The sequence below is a fragment of the Drosophila ficusphila genome, unplaced genomic scaffold (genome assembly GCF_018152265.1).
Source record: "Drosophila ficusphila isolate 14025-0441.05 unplaced genomic scaffold, ASM1815226v1 contig_412, whole genome shotgun sequence".
NCBI lineage: Eukaryota > Metazoa > Arthropoda > Insecta > Diptera > Drosophilidae > Drosophila > Drosophila ficusphila.
In genome coordinates, this window is record NW_025064326.1 from 4,884,427 (window position 1) to 4,903,771 (window position 19,345).

General features: G+C 40.9%; 2 protein-coding genes across 2 annotated transcripts in view; one reads left to right on the forward strand and one right to left on the reverse strand.

The window, feature by feature from the left end:
• The first annotated feature begins 2,858 nt into the window (after positions 1–2,858).
• Positions 2,859–19,345, forward strand: part of LOC108089979 — a 30,819-nt gene continuing 14,332 nt past the window's right edge. The window contains exons 1-2 of the mRNA XM_017188480.2: positions 2,859–3,112; positions 13,573–13,862. Coding sequence (XP_017043969.1) covers positions 13,776–13,862 — 87 coding nt within the window. The 5' untranslated portion in view covers positions 2,859–3,112; positions 13,573–13,775. The remainder of the gene's footprint in view (positions 3,113–13,572; positions 13,863–19,345) is intronic.
• On the reverse strand, positions 8,530–9,159 carry LOC108089980. Its single transcript, XM_017188481.2, has 2 exons — positions 8,966–9,159; positions 8,530–8,901 (listed from the first exon to the last, which is right to left on the reverse strand). The coding sequence occupies exons 1-2, from the start codon at positions 9,155–9,157 to the stop codon at positions 8,662–8,664; spliced, it is 432 nt and encodes a 143-aa protein (XP_017043970.1). The 5' UTR covers positions 9,158–9,159; the 3' UTR covers positions 8,530–8,661.

Here is a 19,345-nt window from a genome sequence, read left to right on the forward strand (position 1 = left end):
CCAGGCAAAGTTTTGCACATGCAAATTCTCCGATAAACTTTAACTAATTAAAAGTTGCTCCTAATGGAAGCCAACAGTAAGACCGCAAAGGTTGTACATTATTTTTCCGCTAGCAAGTTTGCTTTTCAGTTGCCGGGGCGATGACAAACTGACACTTTTTGTGCTGCAGAAAGTTGCAATGTGAGTGGGCGCAATTGCTTTTGCCACATGTGCCGCAGCAGGAGGGCCCCACTTGCGGCTAATTCGGAGCTTGTTGCTCTAAGCCTTAAGCAGTCGGTATCTTGCTTCCTCGCGTTATACTCAAAATTGTCGACACACAAGCTCTTGGCCACACGATAAAACGAGGGCCAAACAAAACCGCACACAAGCTACCAGCGGTTTACTAACCCCACGCCAATGGCTACAAAAAAAACAGGATAAAACCATGTATAACATTCTGCTCTAGACCACAAGCAGTTGGCCAAGAACTGCGGGAGCTGCAATTTATAAAATACAGCCACCACTCGACTGGAGTTCAGCCAAGGAACACTTCGGTTTTAAGCAGTGCGTGAGTTTACTATCAATAACTTCTTTATTCACTTTTAAAGTGCTTTCACGCAATTTTGTTGGTTTAATTCTTATTTAAATGGGGTTGTTTGTGTAGAAGAGAAAACAGTCTGCATTTTATGAGCTTTACTTTTCCTTGTTCTAAAGTTTATACTGCTGGACTTTAGTACTAAATGCGTAATTCTATTTCGAATAGAGTTAAGCATAAACATGAAAGTTTAAGGGGTTATATACCTTCTTTGTCGAAAAAAAAGAGGAAAGTTCGGATTTTTTTTTAGGTATGTAGCAATTATTTAATTACACGGGTGTTTTAATTTTTTGATAGTACACTTTATTAACTATGTTTGTGCAAAATTTCGTGACAAAATATCAATTAGTTTTTAAGGGGTGGCTGTTTCCCTTAGAGGCCTTTTTTTTTTAGAGCCTTGCGGTGATAACGCTCCTGGTCGAACCGGTCAATTGAAACCATAAAAGTAAAAAAATTTCATTAGTTTAGAGTAATATCTTGTGCTTGAACGAACGATTTAAAATTTTTTTATTTTTTTATGCATACGGGAACGTTTTATGCTAAAAATGAGCTTTTTGGTCTCTAGAAATTTCACTAAAAAATTAATTTCGGCGAAAAAAAATTTTTGCGTGAAAAGTCGATCGTTCAAGCACAAGACAATTTCATTACGAACATTTAAAAAAAATTTGGAGTAAATCGGCTTAGTAGTTTTCCGCCAATCGTTATCACCGCAAAGTCATTTTTCAAGAAACACCATTTCGAGATATTCGCGTTTAAAGTTTCAAGTTCCGGTTCTAGCCGCTACGAGGCGCGCGGTTAGAAGCGCTGTAACTTTTTTCTACTGCTCGAATCTCTATGAAAATTTGGGAAAATATTCTCAAAGAGTTGTTCTTTAAGATAAAACAATAAAAAAATTTTCGATTTTTTGAAAATAAAAAAGGTATATAACCCCTTAAAGCAGAGAAAACACAAAAATATAGAGAAATTATCCCAGCTTTCAATTTGCGGTGACAACGGGCGCATATCGGGTATCAAAGAGTCGGATTCATTGGAGCATTTATTTTTTATAATTCACTTGAGCCTTGTTAAGGCTGCTGGCGGGTAGCATGTGTGTGTCTGTTTATGGGCTACCTCATCATCAACTCGTGCCACTGCCACACAATCCCCACTTGCAGCCACTTGAATTTGCTGTGGTTTTTGCTGGTGTTTGTATTTGTATTTGTATTTGCCATGCCATTTGCTGGAGAAATTTTTCTTGATTGCCTCGCCCTTAGCATTTTGCTTGTTTTTCGCTTATGCGTCGTCATCTTTCTTTCGCAGTTTCCACTTCCACTTCCCCGCTTCCCTTCCCCATAAACTTCCACATTCACTTCCTCTTACCATTTTCCACTCCTTTCTGTTTTCGCAGGCAGACAGTGATTTTGACATTTCACGCGCATTTGTTTGTTATGCTTTTCTGGCCAGCATTGACAGCGCGGGAAAGGTCAACATTTCCCTTTTTTGCATATATAAGTGCGTACGGCTATGTATTCATAGAAACTGTAGTGGGGCATAATAAAAATAAAGGCTATGGCACGCAGGCTCATTAACATTTGCGAGGCACGTGGCGGGAATGACGGCCAACTCAGTTGCTCCCCAGCGACGCATTTGGCTTAGCAAATTGATTTTTCGTCCTGCTGGCAAAACAATCTGGCACCGAGAAAAATCCATAACAATATCAGTTACTTGCCCCATCCAGTTTTGCATATTATTTTTGCTTTGCAATTCCTAATCCAAGGCATTTATGATCATAACTTACTCGCATGTTGTCAAATTTGAGACTCAAAGTGCTTGAGTGTGCAAGTTATGATAAGAAAGATATTTAAACATATTGGGATTAAAGATGCTTTTCAAATCTTTATAAAATAATAAAACTACACATTTTTGAAAGATTATTGTTGTTATTATTAAAATCAAATACATATCTTAAGGTTTTTTTTTTAAAGAAAATTAAAGAAAATGACACAAAAACTCATAGAAGAGAAATATTAAAATTAGCTAGTTCCATAAATTATATTCCTCAAAACTATAAACCCATTAAAGTTGTTTTTGCTGCTCTGCTTGTTTTCTCTGCATTCCCGCAGAGGAGAAATAAACATCAGGCCAATACACAATTTCACTCAAAACAATTATGAATGAATGGCCAGAAGAGCGCTCAAACAAGTTAACAGAGCAGCTGTTGCTGTCGAGCGCATGTTAACGCTTTGAGTGGGCCAACAGCCACAGCCTCTGACAAGTTTTCTGGCTTTCAGTCTAACAGCAGACGTCGAGGCGAGAGCACGCGGCCAAGAAAGCCCGCGCGCATGTCAAGCAAATTGCGTTCGGTTTTCGATTCGAGCCACACATGGCGTATACGCGATACGGCAATTCCCACTGCCTGCATTGAGTCAATAATGGTCAGTGGTCAGAGTGGCGGCTATCGTGCGTGAATTGAGCAGCAGATAATGTGTCAATAATTGAACTGGGCAATCGGCGTGGGTCGATCACTATGTGAATAGCCAATTGGGAAGGAACTTCAATGTAAGCTTAATTACAGCTCAGAATTGGGTTGAAACATAGCACTGAGAAGTTAAATAAATGTGTAGAGCAAAGTTTTTTGTATTAAACTCCATGGTGTTCGTAGAAATGTGTAAAAATATAACGAACTGCAACAAGCTTCTCAAAGTAAAAAAAGTCCAACTACAAATGCTTAAATTTTAAATTTAAAATACCGTACCTCCAAAGGATTCAAAAGAAATTTGAAATGTAATGTTATGCTCTTTAAAGTTCCGTACCGTGTTCAAGGCATAAACTAATATTGAAAACGTTTAATTAATATTCACACCATTTCGATGAAGCTGATCGGAGGGCGATAACATCAACCACTTCTGAGTTACAATTTATTTAAAGCAATTAAAATAAACTAGCCCATCACGCCAGTTAAAGTAATCTATTTGAGTTTCACAAAGAAAAACTCTCATGTTTCAGTTAACGCAATCAATTAGAAATAATGAAATAACATCACAAAAGTAGAAAATAAAACTTAGGCCAAGGTCTTGAAACAATGCAGAGTAAGCCAGGAAACACCTAAGTAAATGCAAATTAAATAAATTCAAATCGGATCAAGGCAGTGACGTATTTAAATTTCGCCAGGAGCGAAACGAGCCGACACGTAGTTCGACATTCGAGCTGTCATAAGCCGGAATTCAGGGCGGATTGCATTAGAGAAGTTCTTCTTTTATGTGCTGCTCGAATTTCCCCGGGGCACTTGGGATGCACGTGGATTCCATGCCGATGGATTTGCCTTCACCCTCCTCCTCCTCCGCACTTTCCCCTTCACTTTTTTTGCGGCGTTTGTCAACGCCGTTTCCCCACTGTTTGATTTGCATATTGCTACCTGTCTGGGTTTCCGAGCTCGTGAACGTGCGTGAAAGGTAAACAGGGGCTAAAACAAAATATAAAAGACGCAAAGCGTGATAAAATAGGCGGAAAAATAGCGGATAAAAAATGAAAACATTTGCCGGAAAACAAAGAAAATTATCTGACCAGATGCCCGTTTCCCTTTCCTTCCCGGGGGAGAGAACAAAAAATAAGAAAAACACGGGGTCGCCAGTGACAAGTGACAGTTTGTTTGTTTGTCGACCGAATAACGTGGTCAGGTCCGTCTGATATGGCAGCCTAATTTGGCCGACGCTTTTATTGTTTGCCCACGGACATGTCGTCATTATCTCCTGGCATTCCCATGGCCTCCCTGTTTGTTTACACGCACTTTTAACGTGTTTATTCGGCCGTAACGCCAAACTAATTGAAACACACCGGGCGTATACTTATTGTAATGCCCGTGGGCGTGTCACGTTCCGCGTGCAATCAGTGGCCGCCTTGAAATCCACTCGCCTGCAATTCCACTGCACTTGCCACGCCCCCGCTCCCGCCTCCGCCTCCTGCTGCAGCGCCCGCCCTTTGAGGCAACTGGGCCCACTGTCACCTGGCACTCAATGCCAGCAGCCGAAAGCTGAAACAACAGCGCGATCCCAGTGCCCGTAGTCATCGCCATCGCCGTAGTCATCCTCATCGTCATCCGCCGTAGTCGCGGGTACGGCCGTACAGAGGTTCCGGCTGAGGAGCAGGACGGAGCTGGAGGAGGAGGAAAGGTTGAGGTTGAGCCGAGCTGAGTGAGTGAGTGCCATGGGCGGCAACTTGTTTACCTGCCTGTGTTTTAATGAAATGCAAATGCAAACACAAGCTGTGAAGTACCATGGGTGGGATGTCTCGAAATGGTGGCTAAACTGGGTGAAGGATTAACATTCTACTATAACATTTCCCACTTACTTAACAGCATTTTATATTTGCACTACCTTTATGTGCTTCGATTTTAAGTTACTACAAAAAGTGAAAGAGGATTCTATAGAAAAACAAATCAAAAGCAAAGCGTTTTGCTTAAGCCTTTAAATTTGTTTTATTTTATTTATATTTATCAGTTTGTAAAGCAGCAATATTTGTTTTCATAAGTTTTTATATTGATTGCTTCGTAAACGGAAACCACCAGAAGTCTTCGAAATTCGAGGTGAACACCCCACTGTGCGGCACCTTCTCTTCTGCAACGCTCCCCCTCCCACCGAGCAGGTAATTTTTCTTGGCCCGCCTGCAATGGCACTTAGTGGTAATGGGGTTACTGCCAAGGAGCCGCATTCGCTTTGCCAATGTCCCTGATTTGCTACGCAAACACTTCAATTTCCGTGACAGATGACAATTTGCCACAATTGCACATTGCAGTGCAATTAGATTAAATAAATTCTCCAAATCACATTTGGCCGCCATTAAAAATGTATTTATCATAATTTTATACATGTTAGTCTGGGAAATGACGGCCTGTATTGCCATAAATAAATTGGCAAACATTTCTTTATGACCGAATGGGGGCTTTTCAGCCCTCGACTTGGCCTCAAGTTGGTTTTGCCATCGAGGCCATAAAACAGATTCAAGCACAATTTCAAAAACGACTTGAATTGGCTGACTCAAGTGCTGGATTTTGATTTTAAATGTCATTTGGGTATGCATTAAATTTATGACAATGCATTAAACTAAACACTTCTCATCGATGGCATCGAAGGTGTCGCAGCGGAAATTGAACGTGACGAATTTATGAAGAGCACTAAACCAAGTCAGCTTAGTCGCCTTTTTTATGATGGGTATTAAAAGCGGATGCTTCAGTCGTAAATAACACCAGGGGGATTATAGGAAACGTATAAAAACCTTTGAGTAGCATAGTATATCTCCAAAGTGTTGTTAGTTGCCACTTTTAAGTGGATATTAGAAAGACAGCAAAGTCACATTCATATTAAAGCTTATGAGCTTAAGGAGATCATTTTATCATAACTAAATTTTAATTACATCTTGACTTCCCGCAAACTTTTAACCTAACTTTATCTTGTTCTGATAAAGAAAAATATTTAATTTTAATTCGAAGTACACATTAAATGCGCTAGGACTTTGTGGCCTTTGACTTCAAAAGTCAAAGCGTCAAGGATAACGTCAAACACTCGTATTCCTGCGCCGAACTCGAGAAGTTGAAAACTTTTCCAATTCACTTAGTTCATTAACTTGATTCACAGGCGAGTGAGTTGGGCAACTCCACAAATGGTAATCAACTGGCATTGATTGCTCCTTTTTTTTTTCTTGGGGTCCTGTGCCAAAATCTCGTCTCGGTTAAAGCGTCGGATTGCAGCAACCCAGTGACCTTGGCCGGAAACCAGAGAGGAGTTCTTTTTGGCCCAGCGACAACTCTTTGTAACATATCACTCTGCTCAAGTTTTAGCCCGGCCCAAAGTTGCCATGAATAACTTGCGAATTTCTTTGAAAATGACTCGCTCAAAGGCGGAAGTTTCCCCGGTTCGCGTTTGACATGCAGAAAAGGTCGTCCTACACTTGAATTTAATTAAAAAAGAATTTGTGCTCTAAACTTTTCAGCTGCTAAGGCTGCCGCTGCATTTATTTAGCCATTAAGAAGCGTATCCCAAATTAATTCATAAGTTTGCTAGGGCGACAAGGCTAATCATAATCTCTTTACAAACACAGCCTTTGATTTATGCCGATAGCTCAATTTGGCTCCCGTATTTTTGTCCTTGCCTCATATTTTATTCTGACGCCTGGCTGCGATTTCATTAATTTATTACTGCCAGCGGCGACTGATTTCACTTTAATTCAATTTATCTAGCAACAACATCGCCTGTAACACCATCGAGAATTGGTATTTATTTCAGGCACACGATTCCAAACCGTCAACAGGCCAAGGGCCATGTCGGGACAAAGTCACTTAACTGCTTATCTCCCTGGAACTAAGCCAAATCGGTCCGGAATGGAATGGAGTGGGCGTGGCAGATTGTGTCTGTGTCCGTGTCTGTGTGTGCGAAAGGGAGTCACGCATCGGGGAATGTATGCACGACAAATTCATTATAATTTCGTCTACCCGAAATCCTCGACGGCTTGAATTTACCCGCGTGCGTGCCAAGACATACGGCAAGCGAATTTCCTTCTAGCTCTCGCTTGTATTGGTGACACACACACCCAAACACACATGCAGACAAGGATACTCCCCACCCACATGAACGAAAACACTCACTGATCCAATATGAAATCAGTTTAAATGCGCCCCAATGTGTCGTTCCTGGATTATGATTGCGAACGCTTGCGGTTGCCTCGAGGGTGGCTCGAAATGTAATGAAAGACTTTCTATATTTGGCTGTAACCACGCTGGCAGTTAATAGAAAAATTCAAGGCCTAGAACAGTATGTCGATGGTCATGGATACCTGTATTAAAGTATCACTCATAATCCTTAAATAAATCAATTTCAATTAATTTTTTTATATTCACTGCAAAAGCTCATTCATTAATTAAATCAATTAACCCTGAATAAGCTTTAAATCAATAGCAGCGTGTTTATCACTTACGAAACATCAGTTTTCAATTATATAGTTAAGCTTTTACCAATCCATTTGCCACGGGTAATGATTTATTTAATTAGATAGTTGAAACAAAAGCAATTCAATCAAAGCGTGTCCGCTTTAAAACCTTTCAGCCTTTTTTACGAAACTCAATTGTTCTTGGTAAAACAATAGTTATTGCATATAGCGAAAGGTTGAACTACTTTAATTCCATTTGGATAAAAATGTCATTGTTATTAAACACAAAACATATACGTATTTTTCGGAATAAATACATTCAATTCAGTTAACGAATATAAATGGCGAAAAAAATAAGAGACTGCAGACACTAAGTATGCAGGAACATTCACAGATGCAGTATAAATCCCTTGGCTATTATTTAAATAAATACAACTCATCTTCTGAATACGTAAATACAACTTTGTTTAAGAGTCAGAGAGAAAAGCCTCAGAATAATGCCTCTCTTCCGTCGCCACAATGTGCCCATGGCCATGGCCAGCGAAAAAGTATTTCTTATTTTCCAAGCACCAGGCATAAAAATATGAAAAAATAAAATGCTTCTCGAAAATTTCGCCTTAGTTTTCTCCTTTTTTAAGCAAGAGACCTGAAAGGAAAACCCTGTGCTTGTTCATGTGTATAAATGGGAGCATGTGAGTGTGTTCCGGCAACTGTGTGAGTGTGGGTGTGTGTGTGTGTGTGGTATTATGTGCCCTGGCATTTTTATGGCACTTTAACTTTACGTTGAGTAATTCCCGGCTGAAAGGCGAGAGTCAAGAGCTGGAGGAAGTGCGGCCGAGACCATGATGACCGTTTTGTAGGGGCCATTGAAAGCGGTCGGAGCTCTCGACAGCGGCTATTGAATTTATTAATTGCTTAATCATGATCCGGTTTACCGATTTACCCTTTTTCAATCAGGAATACCCCTCTTCATTTGATGGCTGAATGGGATTTTTCGTGAGATTTACAAAAGTACGATGTTCGGTTTAATTAATCATAAAGACTACGCAAGTAAAATGTTTTAACCTTTTGTGTACACAAATGTTTTAATAAAACAATTTTTATTTACTTTTTCTTCATTGATTAATGTGTATGTATTTCTTATGATTATTTATTTCACCTTTATTTTATTCCTTCCCACTCGTTTTACATTATTTATTTGCATTGTGCTCGTTGGGAAACTCCATGTTGTACTCCCTCTTGAGGACGAACTCCAGGTCCAGAAGGCCAACTCGGCTCTTTCGGTGTTTGCCCAACTTGACAATGCGCATGGCGACGTCGTTAGCGAAGGCATCTGCTATTTTGGCCACCATGTCGCTGGCCTGATCATCCAGCGTGGCATTCGCGTCGATTTTCTCCACAAAGTGATGCAGATTGCCCTTCGTTACAATCTGATTGCAGGGAGAGAATCGGTGTGATTAAGCCGTCTTAATTGGCCAGGCGCTCGTTACTCACATCGTAGCTGCCGCCGGGAATGCTCAGGCTCTCCATTTCGCTGGCCGGCTTCTTTTCGTCGGAGCTCTCGCTGCTGGAGTCGCTGGAGCTGCTCGAGGATCTGGTCGTCGAAGGGCTCTCGTTGCTCGACGATTTATCGCTGTCGTCGCCATTTAGGGCGCAGGACCAAGGGTCCTTCTTCTTCCTCTCCATGGTTGAATTAATTCGTCGACTTTTCAGCGAACTTACCAGAGTTACTGGGTGGGAAAATGGCCAAAACTAGTTGGAAATCATAAAGGCCAAGGTAGTAAATCCTTGCCTACTTTTTGGTGCCCAAAGAGGATTTTAATTCGAAAGGTTTTGTTGAACCACAGCAGCTCCATTCATAAAAATTGAGAAACTATGTAAACTATTTCCCTTTCTATTTCATTCTTCCTCTCGCTTTTTGAATGGGAGAAACCCAGCTGAGCGGTGCAGACTCAACTTGCTACCGCCATAAATAACCAGTTTAAGTCGCACTCCCTGCACCTGAACGCCCGCCATTGTTGCCGCAGCGTTTCCCTTTTCCGCTGCGGCTTTTCCTTCGGGGTTTTCCGCCGTCTTGTGCCTTTGATTTATGTCCTGCCCGGCTCGGCGCTTTTCATTTCACATGCGCCGCGTCTAAATAAATATCAAAAAGCAACAAATTGCGGCCGTGCCATAAACGACCTTTGCTTGAGCCCAAGAAGCTACCGGGCGACAAGAGCGTCGTCGTGGCTTAATTTTATGCCACCTGGTTCGGGGCAAGGCCAGTCAAAACAACGGCCACACGTGCCCAGGTGTCCTGTCCTGCGCCCATTATGCCGCTTGTTCTTTTGGCCACACGGCCGAGGCACAGTGGGATTTGCACTCGAGCGAAGTCCGCTGAATTTAAGGGCACTTTGGGAGTCGCAGGCCGAGGAACAAAAGTAAACTGATTTAATTGATGTTTATCTGCTTGCATATGTTAATAACTAGGAATCGTTTTAATTGAAAAGAGAAACATATAAATATATGGAAGTGTTTTTATTGTATTTTCTTTATATAATATCAAATAAAACAACAGATAATAACAGTATAAACATTTTTATTTGGGCTTTAATTTAAGCTATAATATCATTTAATTTGTTTTCTGTAATTTTACATGATCTATTTTTGGTTCCTTTGGAAATTGCCAATAATATTTTTGTACTTCTAGTCCCACAGTACACGCCTTTGTCATTCTAAAATGGTGTGCCATTTGCTTTGCTGCGCTCTGGCCACTTTGGAGGTGCTCCTCGGTGTCCTCGGCTTAATAAAGTCGCCTACTTAAATGCGAGCGACAATGACAATGTGCGTATGCTGCCAGTCGAGGGGAGATGACGCCAGGGGATTCAAGGGGGAGGGGAAGGTCGCCCCTTGGCCATGTGTCACACATCCGCATCCGGTGTTTGGCATTGGCATTAGGCTCCAAGCCTTCCCCCCTCCCACCTCCCATTTCCATTTCCCCCGCTTTTCCACCGCTTTTCCCCCTCCTCAGCCAGCCGACTGTCGTTTGCCGTTTCCGGCATGCGACTCTTTTATATCGCCGCTTTTATTTGCTCTGTGCACTTTTCTGCTCCTGTCCGCTCATTGTTGCTGCCTTACTTTCTGTTTCATATTTCTCTTTTCCTCGGCGGACTTATGCACAGTTTAAGTGTGCCGAAGTGCCATAAATTTCACTTTGTCAGGGTCTTTAAGCGCCCAAGCCCCAATCAGACAGTCATTGTGGGGGCTTGAATAGAACTTAGCCGGTTCGCAAAGGTTAACTGTCGTTGGCCATACGAGAACTGAGAGCCAAGTGGCTGGGGCTCATAAGAAATTTATTTGCCTGCACCACACATATGGAACTTTTCTCAGATTTTATCTAATGCTTGGTGGGAGATAAAGAACATTTAACTTAATTATTTGTTGTTTATTTCTATAAATAACTTTTTACTAATCGTTACTGGTTTTAATATAATTTATTGTATAAGTACTGTACATTTTTGCATTCATTGCATGCCAAATCCTTGGGTGGTTTTATGCTAATTAAACAGTACGTTTTTTTTTTTTTTTGTATTTAACGAAGCTTGAAAAGCTATTTCTGTCCTACAGTTCCGTTTAAATTCCACATATCATACTGAGCCAGTTCGTGTTTATGAAGTGCTAATTCGCTGTCGTACTTGCATAAAAAATGACAGCCTTAGTTGCCAAAATGTTTGAATTAATCACACATTTGTCAAAATTATTCAAATGTCTTTTGGGTGGCTGGCGATGTGTGGTATGGTATGGTGTGTGTGTGTGTGTGTGGACATGAATAGTTAATACGAATGCTCGGGCTTGTGGTGGCTTCACCCAGAGACGCCTCCTCACTTTTCGCCAGAGAATGTGTCTGTGTAATAAAGCTAATGAGTTTCTGGCATGTCTGGCAGAGTGTCGAGACTGAGAGGCTAATTCCCAGGCAGCGAGAACATGCACTCGCAAACTGGCTGGCTGCCATTAGGAATGGTTTTATTTCACATGATTATGGCATTCTCTTGTTGCGGATTTTCCACATACCCGTACACCAATAAAAGGGCATCCTATTCTTAGACGCCATTATGTTTGGGCAAACTTTTCTGAGTCAGATATTGCGTATACGCCACAGCGGCAGAGCGAAGTTGATTTAAATCGGCGGAGACACTCACAGACAATTAAACCGAACTTCATCTGCATGAGATTCGCGTTAATGTTTCATAAATGCAAAGGCAGCGCATTTAATTTCTTTCTCCATTTAAGTTTTTAATTACACTTAGCCGGCGAACAGGAATGAAAATGGAAATGGCGATGGGGAAAGTGGAAAGGACGAAGACGAGGAGATGAAATCCTTAAATAGGCGGCGCGCCATTTTGTCGCCAGCTCCGCCGTTTAATCCTTTCGCGGCATATTTTCCAACGCGCCGTGACTTAATGAGGCGCATTTGGACGCCGAGCACGCAGCTCGTCCTTTCGCGCTCGATGGCAAACAATGCGGATCCTTCCGGGAAGAGAGTGACTCTAAGCCAACAGACATACACCTCTTATCAGTTGCATTAACGGTGGCCCAGGCACAAATGTGGCATCGCATTTAGTTGGCTCGCAAAACGCTTAAGCCCCATTTGTGTGCGCCACAAAGTGTGAAAATTTAATTTTCAAACAGGAAATTAATTTCGTTTCCGCTTGCGGCATGAGTTAAATTGTCCAGTTGGAAAAAAATAATGAAATGTATATTAAACCGAAATGTTCCTTTGTGTGTTAGTAGATTAAAATAAATTACATTTTAAAGAAGGCTCTTTTGTTTTACTTAAACTTTAAATATCTTTTGCTCATCAGAAATTGAAGTAATTCATGGAAAATGTTTAGGATGTTTATTTTCTTCCTTGAAATCTTTTGTCATTTGTATTTCTTGCCTTATTTGCTAGGAATTCAAATGTTTCCAATGCAGTGAACCGTGAGAATTTTATTTGCCTTAATGGAAAGTAATTTAATTAATACATTTCCGTACTCTTTTCATGCCTCGTGAATTAATGCCTTCAGAAATGTATTCAAAACTTTTGCCCTTGGCCAATTCATAGCGATTTGTGTTGGTAAATTGAGCGACTTGACTGCCACGAATCAAACACGACCTGCAGGCAGACATCTTCATGGCTCCTCATCTCGGCACCTGATCTCCTCGCCATCGCAAACAATTTACCTTGGGTCTTAGCCTACGTTATTTGTTTGCTTTGCTTTCTGCGCTGGCTTTCTGACTTTTCAGCTGATGCAGCTGGCTCAGTTATGCCGGCTTGTTTTTCTTTTAATGTAATTTCATCGTTTTATGAAGAAGAAGGGCCAGCAAAGGTCAGAAAAGATGCGATGGTGGCTAGAGAACTTATTCAGCTTTCAGACTTATTAGATAACTAAGCATGTCTGAATTGCCAAACATCAATATGAAGTGAAATGCTTAATTACTAATAATAGGTTATCCATTTTCTGTTGATTGTTATTGTAAGAAAAATCTATTTAATTTTTGTAATATTTTAGATACTTCAAATATCTACAATTTTTCGAGCAACCCTCTTTGTTTAAGCGCCTCATTGCTGCTGCACCAAGAGCTGAATTTAATTTCATTTCGCCTGACTCGTGCTCGACCTTTGTTGGCTGCTTGTTTATTTGTGCGAATCGAGGGGAGCGGAGGGCAGGGGCTAAGTGGATTCAACTTTGTGGCCACGTAGTAGCCAATTCCGCCACTCAAAGCCAAATGAAGTGTTAACGCCGAAAATGCCAAGAGCGGTTGCCAACTGTCGCATCCGCAGCGGATTGTTGTTGTTTTTTTTGTTTGCCGAGGGGCACAAACGCAGGTTCCAGTTGAAAATCGATGGCATGGCAACAAAATGCAAACTCAAATCCCCAGCGGAATCGGAATGGGAATCGATTGAAGTGACGGGCCGGAAATCGGCAATGCCACAACCGAATTCACCACCTTCCATTTTTCCGGCGGTCCCGGAAAAAGCGTGTCAACGCTTTCCGGTGTCGCTCGGTTTTGCATATATGTATGCAATTCGATTTCAATCCCACTTAAGAACACTCTATGTTTTTGTGCCGCCTTTGCAGATGGTCAGCAACCCAGGTGATGTGATTGGAAATAAGCGAAGCTAAGTGCATCCATCAGCAATTGCCAATTTGCGAGTGGAGGTGCTGCCTTGATGGCTCCTCGCGATTCCGAGGACGAATAGCAGAGATCCTGTAACCCGTGGGCCATGTTCGATTGAACAGCAGCGACAACCAGCCAGAGCAACACCAACCGAAGGAGCAACATGCTGACCACCCACCATCTGCACCACCTGCACCACCATCGCGGCAGCACGGCCGTCGAGCTGGACAAGATCACCAACCTGAATACGGTAAGTCAAGGGGTTCCAAAACTCTAAAGTCATTGAAGATTTATATAAAAGAATATACACAGTTTGACCATCACGGTACCACTTTATTTCATAATTTTCCAAAACCATAAATACAGTAGGGGAATGTCGTCAGGGTTGGACACATTTTTGACCCTTGCCCATAATTATCGTTTTAATAAGAATTAAGATCATTTGCGTAAATAGTTTGAAAGGTAAAGGCAATAAGTATGTCTGACAATGAACATTATGTTGTGAAATGAAAAACATAGAAATGGCGAGTATTTAAAAAAAAAAAAATGTAGTCAGGCTTGGACACTGTAGTCATGGTTGGACACTTGAATTGCTACTTCAGAAAAGTAGCAATAAAAGAGGACATTATCCATGGATCAGGTGTATTTTATGTCTTTCGACTGTTTTTCATTATGAACAACAAATTTTACAACCAAGTATGAAAAAAAATTAATCAGATTCGCAATTAGGACAAACAGGACAGCATTATGCAAGTCGACTTTACCTCTTTCCGTCGTTCGCTTGTAGCGTGAACCTCTTCAAAGGGAGAAAATAAATTATTACTCAAAGGATTTATTTTTTTTACTTATCTACTAATTAATTCACTTTTTGTTGAATCAAGTAATTAATTACCAAATTTATTTATTCATCCAACTCATACTTTATTTTTAGAACTTTAATCTATTTCTTTAATTAATATGTAGGTATATTTGTTCACAATATAGAAAAAACATTGGAAAAATTAAAATATCCTGACAAATGGGGAAAAACCAAGGGTGTCCAACCTTGACAACAAAAAGTGTCCAACCCTGACAACATGAGTCATAACTCTACCGCACAACATAACTACCAAATCGCTTTATTTAGAACAAATTTTTTTTAGGATTTCGTTAAGGGGGAACCACTTAACGTATTTTTAAACTTACCCTGTGGATGGCATATTTTCCGCTGAATTATGCCACTTTTTTAGCGCGTTCTCGAATACTTTCTTCTTCACTATCACGACACTATGTCAACAAAACAGGAAAATTAACAGTTATGGGATGCGGCTAGGGATGAAAAGTTTCCCACAGTGATAACAATTAATACCACATTCGCACACAGATGGCGATAGTTGGTTTATTAGAAAAATTGCAAGTGTCCGACCCTGACAACTGTCCAACCTTGACGACATTCCCTACATACAAATTATATTAAAATATAATCATAGTTTTCTAATAGCCAATTTCCAGAACTAGTTTAATGCCCCGACAGCTCTGAATAATTTCGAAAGTCTGCTTAGCACCAAAGACAAAGTTTTCTTGTCTTCAGATGGCACCAATAACTTTGCTTTCCGTATTCATGGCTAAGCTGGTTGATTGCATTTCAAAAGATAAATTCGAGCAAAAACTGAAACCAATTTAGTCTGCTCCCAAGCCTGCAAACCTCAAACGATTGCCAAATTGCATTTTTTTTTTTTTTGCAAAGAATTTCGTAGCACTTCAAATTTCTAAGAGCCTGGCTGCTGGCAATGTGACCTTTCTGGGAAAAAGAGTGTCGACTCGTCTTTCGGCAAATAAAGAAAAGCACTAATGAATCCCAATTGCAAGTGCGCAGTTTAATCCGCCGGAAAATTGCGAGTGAGGGCTTAAAACTGCAAAGCCACCTTAAGCTGGCGTTGTAAAGTGCGCTACAGGAAATGCATTACGAAAAATCAACTAATTGACATGGCCTTCAATTAAGGCGAGTTATTTCACAACTATTATTCGCAGTGCAGCATGGCAGCATGGCAGCATCCGGTCCAGAATAATAATAACAAGATTGAGTGGAAAACAAGTTTATGGCTTGCATGTACAGGAAGTTTGCTAAAAGCAGTCCGCCCACCGCATTAACAACTGATGGAAATTATTGAAAGGATTGTTTTAAGTGGCAGTGGAGGAGGAAAGGCGAGCGTGGCTCTCTTGACCATACACAAAAGTTGTCTAGCAGCAAAATGAAAAATGTTTTTGTAAAAAATGCGGAAAATCGGAGGGGAGGGGCAGCGAAAAGGAAAATGTGAAACACGTTTATTGCCATTCATTATATTCTCGCGAGCTGTTGCGCAAAGTAATGAAGCACTTTTATACGAGGCAGCTTCTCTTTCACAGAGCACGCACATAGCCACGCCCACTTGGCAGTACGCCTCCTGAACCGGGAAAAAATATCCACACCGATATATATATCTAACAAGATTTATTAATTTTTTCCTTTAAGGGTTTTAATTCATTTTCTATTATTTGAAACGTAAAATTTATTTTAGCATTAAATGTCTTTAACCTATCACAAGTTTTTAAATATTACACTTTTTTTCCTCACTGCATTATCTTATTTTCGCTTTTTAAAATACAAAAACACTCGACAAAAGCAAGGAGTGACTGGCGTTGATGAGAACAGACTTTCCCGTTTTCGGTTGAAGAAAAATGGTTCGCTGTCTTGGTCTAGAGTGGAAATAATAATTTCGGGTTCGGCCACTGCAGTTTTCCACGGAGCAGCGGGAAAAGTGCGTGCCAGAAGAGAACTACAACCAATTTTCATTAAATGAGCACTCCCACACTCGACGAGAGCCGCCAATATGTCTTCATTAATTTCGGCATAATGTACGGCATGTTTGAGCAGACATTTAGTCGACCCTGTCATTGGGCTCACTTCTCAGTGGCTCTCGGCATTCGGGGATGGCCACAGGACCTCAATAAAAACTGAAAACTTGTACTTAACTTTAGCGGCGAACATTTGTCTCTCCTGCCTTTCCTGTGTGTGTGTGTGAGTGAGTGAGTGTGTGTGTGTGGGGGGGGTCTGAAGGCCAAATCTATTTGGGACAGGAAGTTGCGCAATAAAAAAGCCCTGCCTAAACATAGGATCGTGTTCAAGGTTCTGGCACACAGGACCTTTCTGAATTCCCCGCCTTGTGTCACTCTCAATATGGCCGAAAGGTATCCGTCGATTGTCAGTCGCCTTGATTGATAATGTAAACCGAGCAGCTCAGCACACACTTCGACCATTTAGACCTCTTCCTTGTCGCCGCCACCCAATCCTCGTTCCATCCTCGTAATCGGCGGCCATCGAGACCACTGTGCGCCCGCTCCTCCTCAAGGAGCAAATAAAAGTCCGTCTCGTCCTGGGCGAGCATCTTATCGATTTTGCGGATTACAAGTTTTTGTTATCACTTACGTAAATGGGCCAAATGGTCGATGCAACGGCTGTCTAAATGGGAGTTTTCTTTCGAAATGGAAATAGTGTGTTTTCTTTAGGATAACACACAACCTCAAACCAGATTTAACCTAAGTTTTCAAAAAATTTAAATTTAAAAAATATTACTTTCTTTGGGCTACAAAAGAAACGATGTCCGCCACCTTTGAGAAAATCATTAAATCATTGAAGTTTAAGTGTTTTTAAGTGCAGTTTGTGTTGGAATTCGATTACAAACATTTTGAGGTCTCGGGTCCCGCAGTTTTTCAACACTTTACTAGAGATTTGTTTAAAACAACTTCCATCGGTTTATTTATTATTTGGGTGGAAACCAATTGAGAAAGAAGTGCGTGTGATCTAAAAGGGGCAGTCCGTCTATGCCAAATTGCTTTTTGCGGCGTGAGGAATCGAATGCAGAGGGGTCGGGGGTCTGGGGATCAGGAGCTCTCATCACCGTCAGTTTGCCGCAGCTGCGATTCGCTGGTTGTTCTAGACACTTTCCCTTCGCTTATTGTTGCTGATGGCCGAATGGGGCTTTGTGGCTCACACCAAAGCCCCTGGCTGCCCCACACATGGGCCCACTCGATATTGGCCGTGTGTGTTGCACATCTGCGGCATTGTGATGTTTTTGCTGCTGCCTCTTGTTGCAAGTGGCTGACGAGCTATGGAACACTAAGGAAAATAAATTAAGGCAAGGAAAAAGTTTCCTAATGAGAAAGTGAATTCATTTTCGTAAATTGAATATAATGTGAAATACTTTATTGATTTAAGAATATTAATTTCAAAATATGTGTTGCTTTTTTTTACAAAAAACGTTTTTTTCTGTGATATATAATTTTTGTTTCTCTGTAAGCCGATTTGAAAACGCTGTCCGACATTCATGCACTGTAACGAACCTTTGTTTGGCTGAAATGGGGAGTGCGAGTTCATAACATGGGGAGTGGGAGTGTGGGGTCGAAGGTCAGCGGCTGTCGATTGTTGAACGGACAGTTGGCTAGTTGGCCGCTTCCTGCGATTGGTGAAAGGACCTCCGACCTCCTGCCAGTTCGATTGTAATTATTCTACAGTTCAACTTGTTGGTTCGCTGGCTAATGCGTTTTGGCATTGCACTCTGTTAGTTTTGGCCCTGAACTTAATTGTTCCTTGTGGGCGTGGCAGTTGCAAGATATCAACAGATGTGGATGTGGAAAGCGCATTAGCAGCAGCACGTTATCTTAGTTTTTGCAGCTCGTGCTGCAAATGGAGCGTGATATTTATTATCTGAATGGAGTACATCTGCTCTTTGTGCAAAATGTTAGAGGTGAATCCTTGAAGTATTGGCTATAAGTTTTTATTGTGTTACTTTAAGCATTGTACATGTAGAAGATACAAGTTCATTATTGTGCATCAACTGTTTTCTTGTGTTGTAAAAAACTAAAAGCATTTTATTTTATGTGAAACAAAGAATAAAGCTTGTGCTTTCATTTAAAACCCTTTGCATGTCATTTTTTGTTTTAATTTATTTCAGAATGGAATGCAAACCCCTTTATTTTCTGTGGACATTGTCGTTTTATGGCCCTGGGCAAATGCATTCTTAAATGTATCTAAACACTTACGCACACACTCACACGCCCACACACACTCGTACACACACTTCATTACAAGCGCTGTCTGTCTTTGTCTTTGTTGTTGTTTTGGTTTTTGTTTTTGTCGCTTCCTCTCCCTTTTGTACTGCAATTTTAATTTCCGCTTTCACTTTGTCTAGATTCAGTTTTACTTGTCGTCGCCTTCTTTTGTGTGTTAGTTTCCCCTTCTCCCCGCTGTCGCAACCACCCACTTCCACCCATCTTATCTCAACTTTCTCCCCGCGGGCTTTCTTTGTCTCGTTCTTGGCGTTGTGGCATTTGCGTTTTTGCTGATTTACACATTTGGCCATGAAGGAGGGGAGTGGAGTAACGTTTCCTCACGGCAGCCACATCACGTATGTGCACTGGAAAAAATTTTAATTAATATAATATACATAGTTATAAATTGTTAACTTAATAACTAAAATGTAGTATGTTTTTCGTATGTGGAAAAAGCAAGATATGTTTTTTAAGAATATTAATATAATAGAATATACATATATATGTATAAATATTTCAGTTATTAGAAGTAGAGTTAGAAGTCTTGAATTTCGGTGCATGTGGCATAAGGAATGGGGTACGTGCATTTCTTTTCTTTCAGTTGCTTTTGTTGCACTGAATTCGCAACGGCAGATGTTTTTCAATTTTCCGCCTCAACTGTTGAAG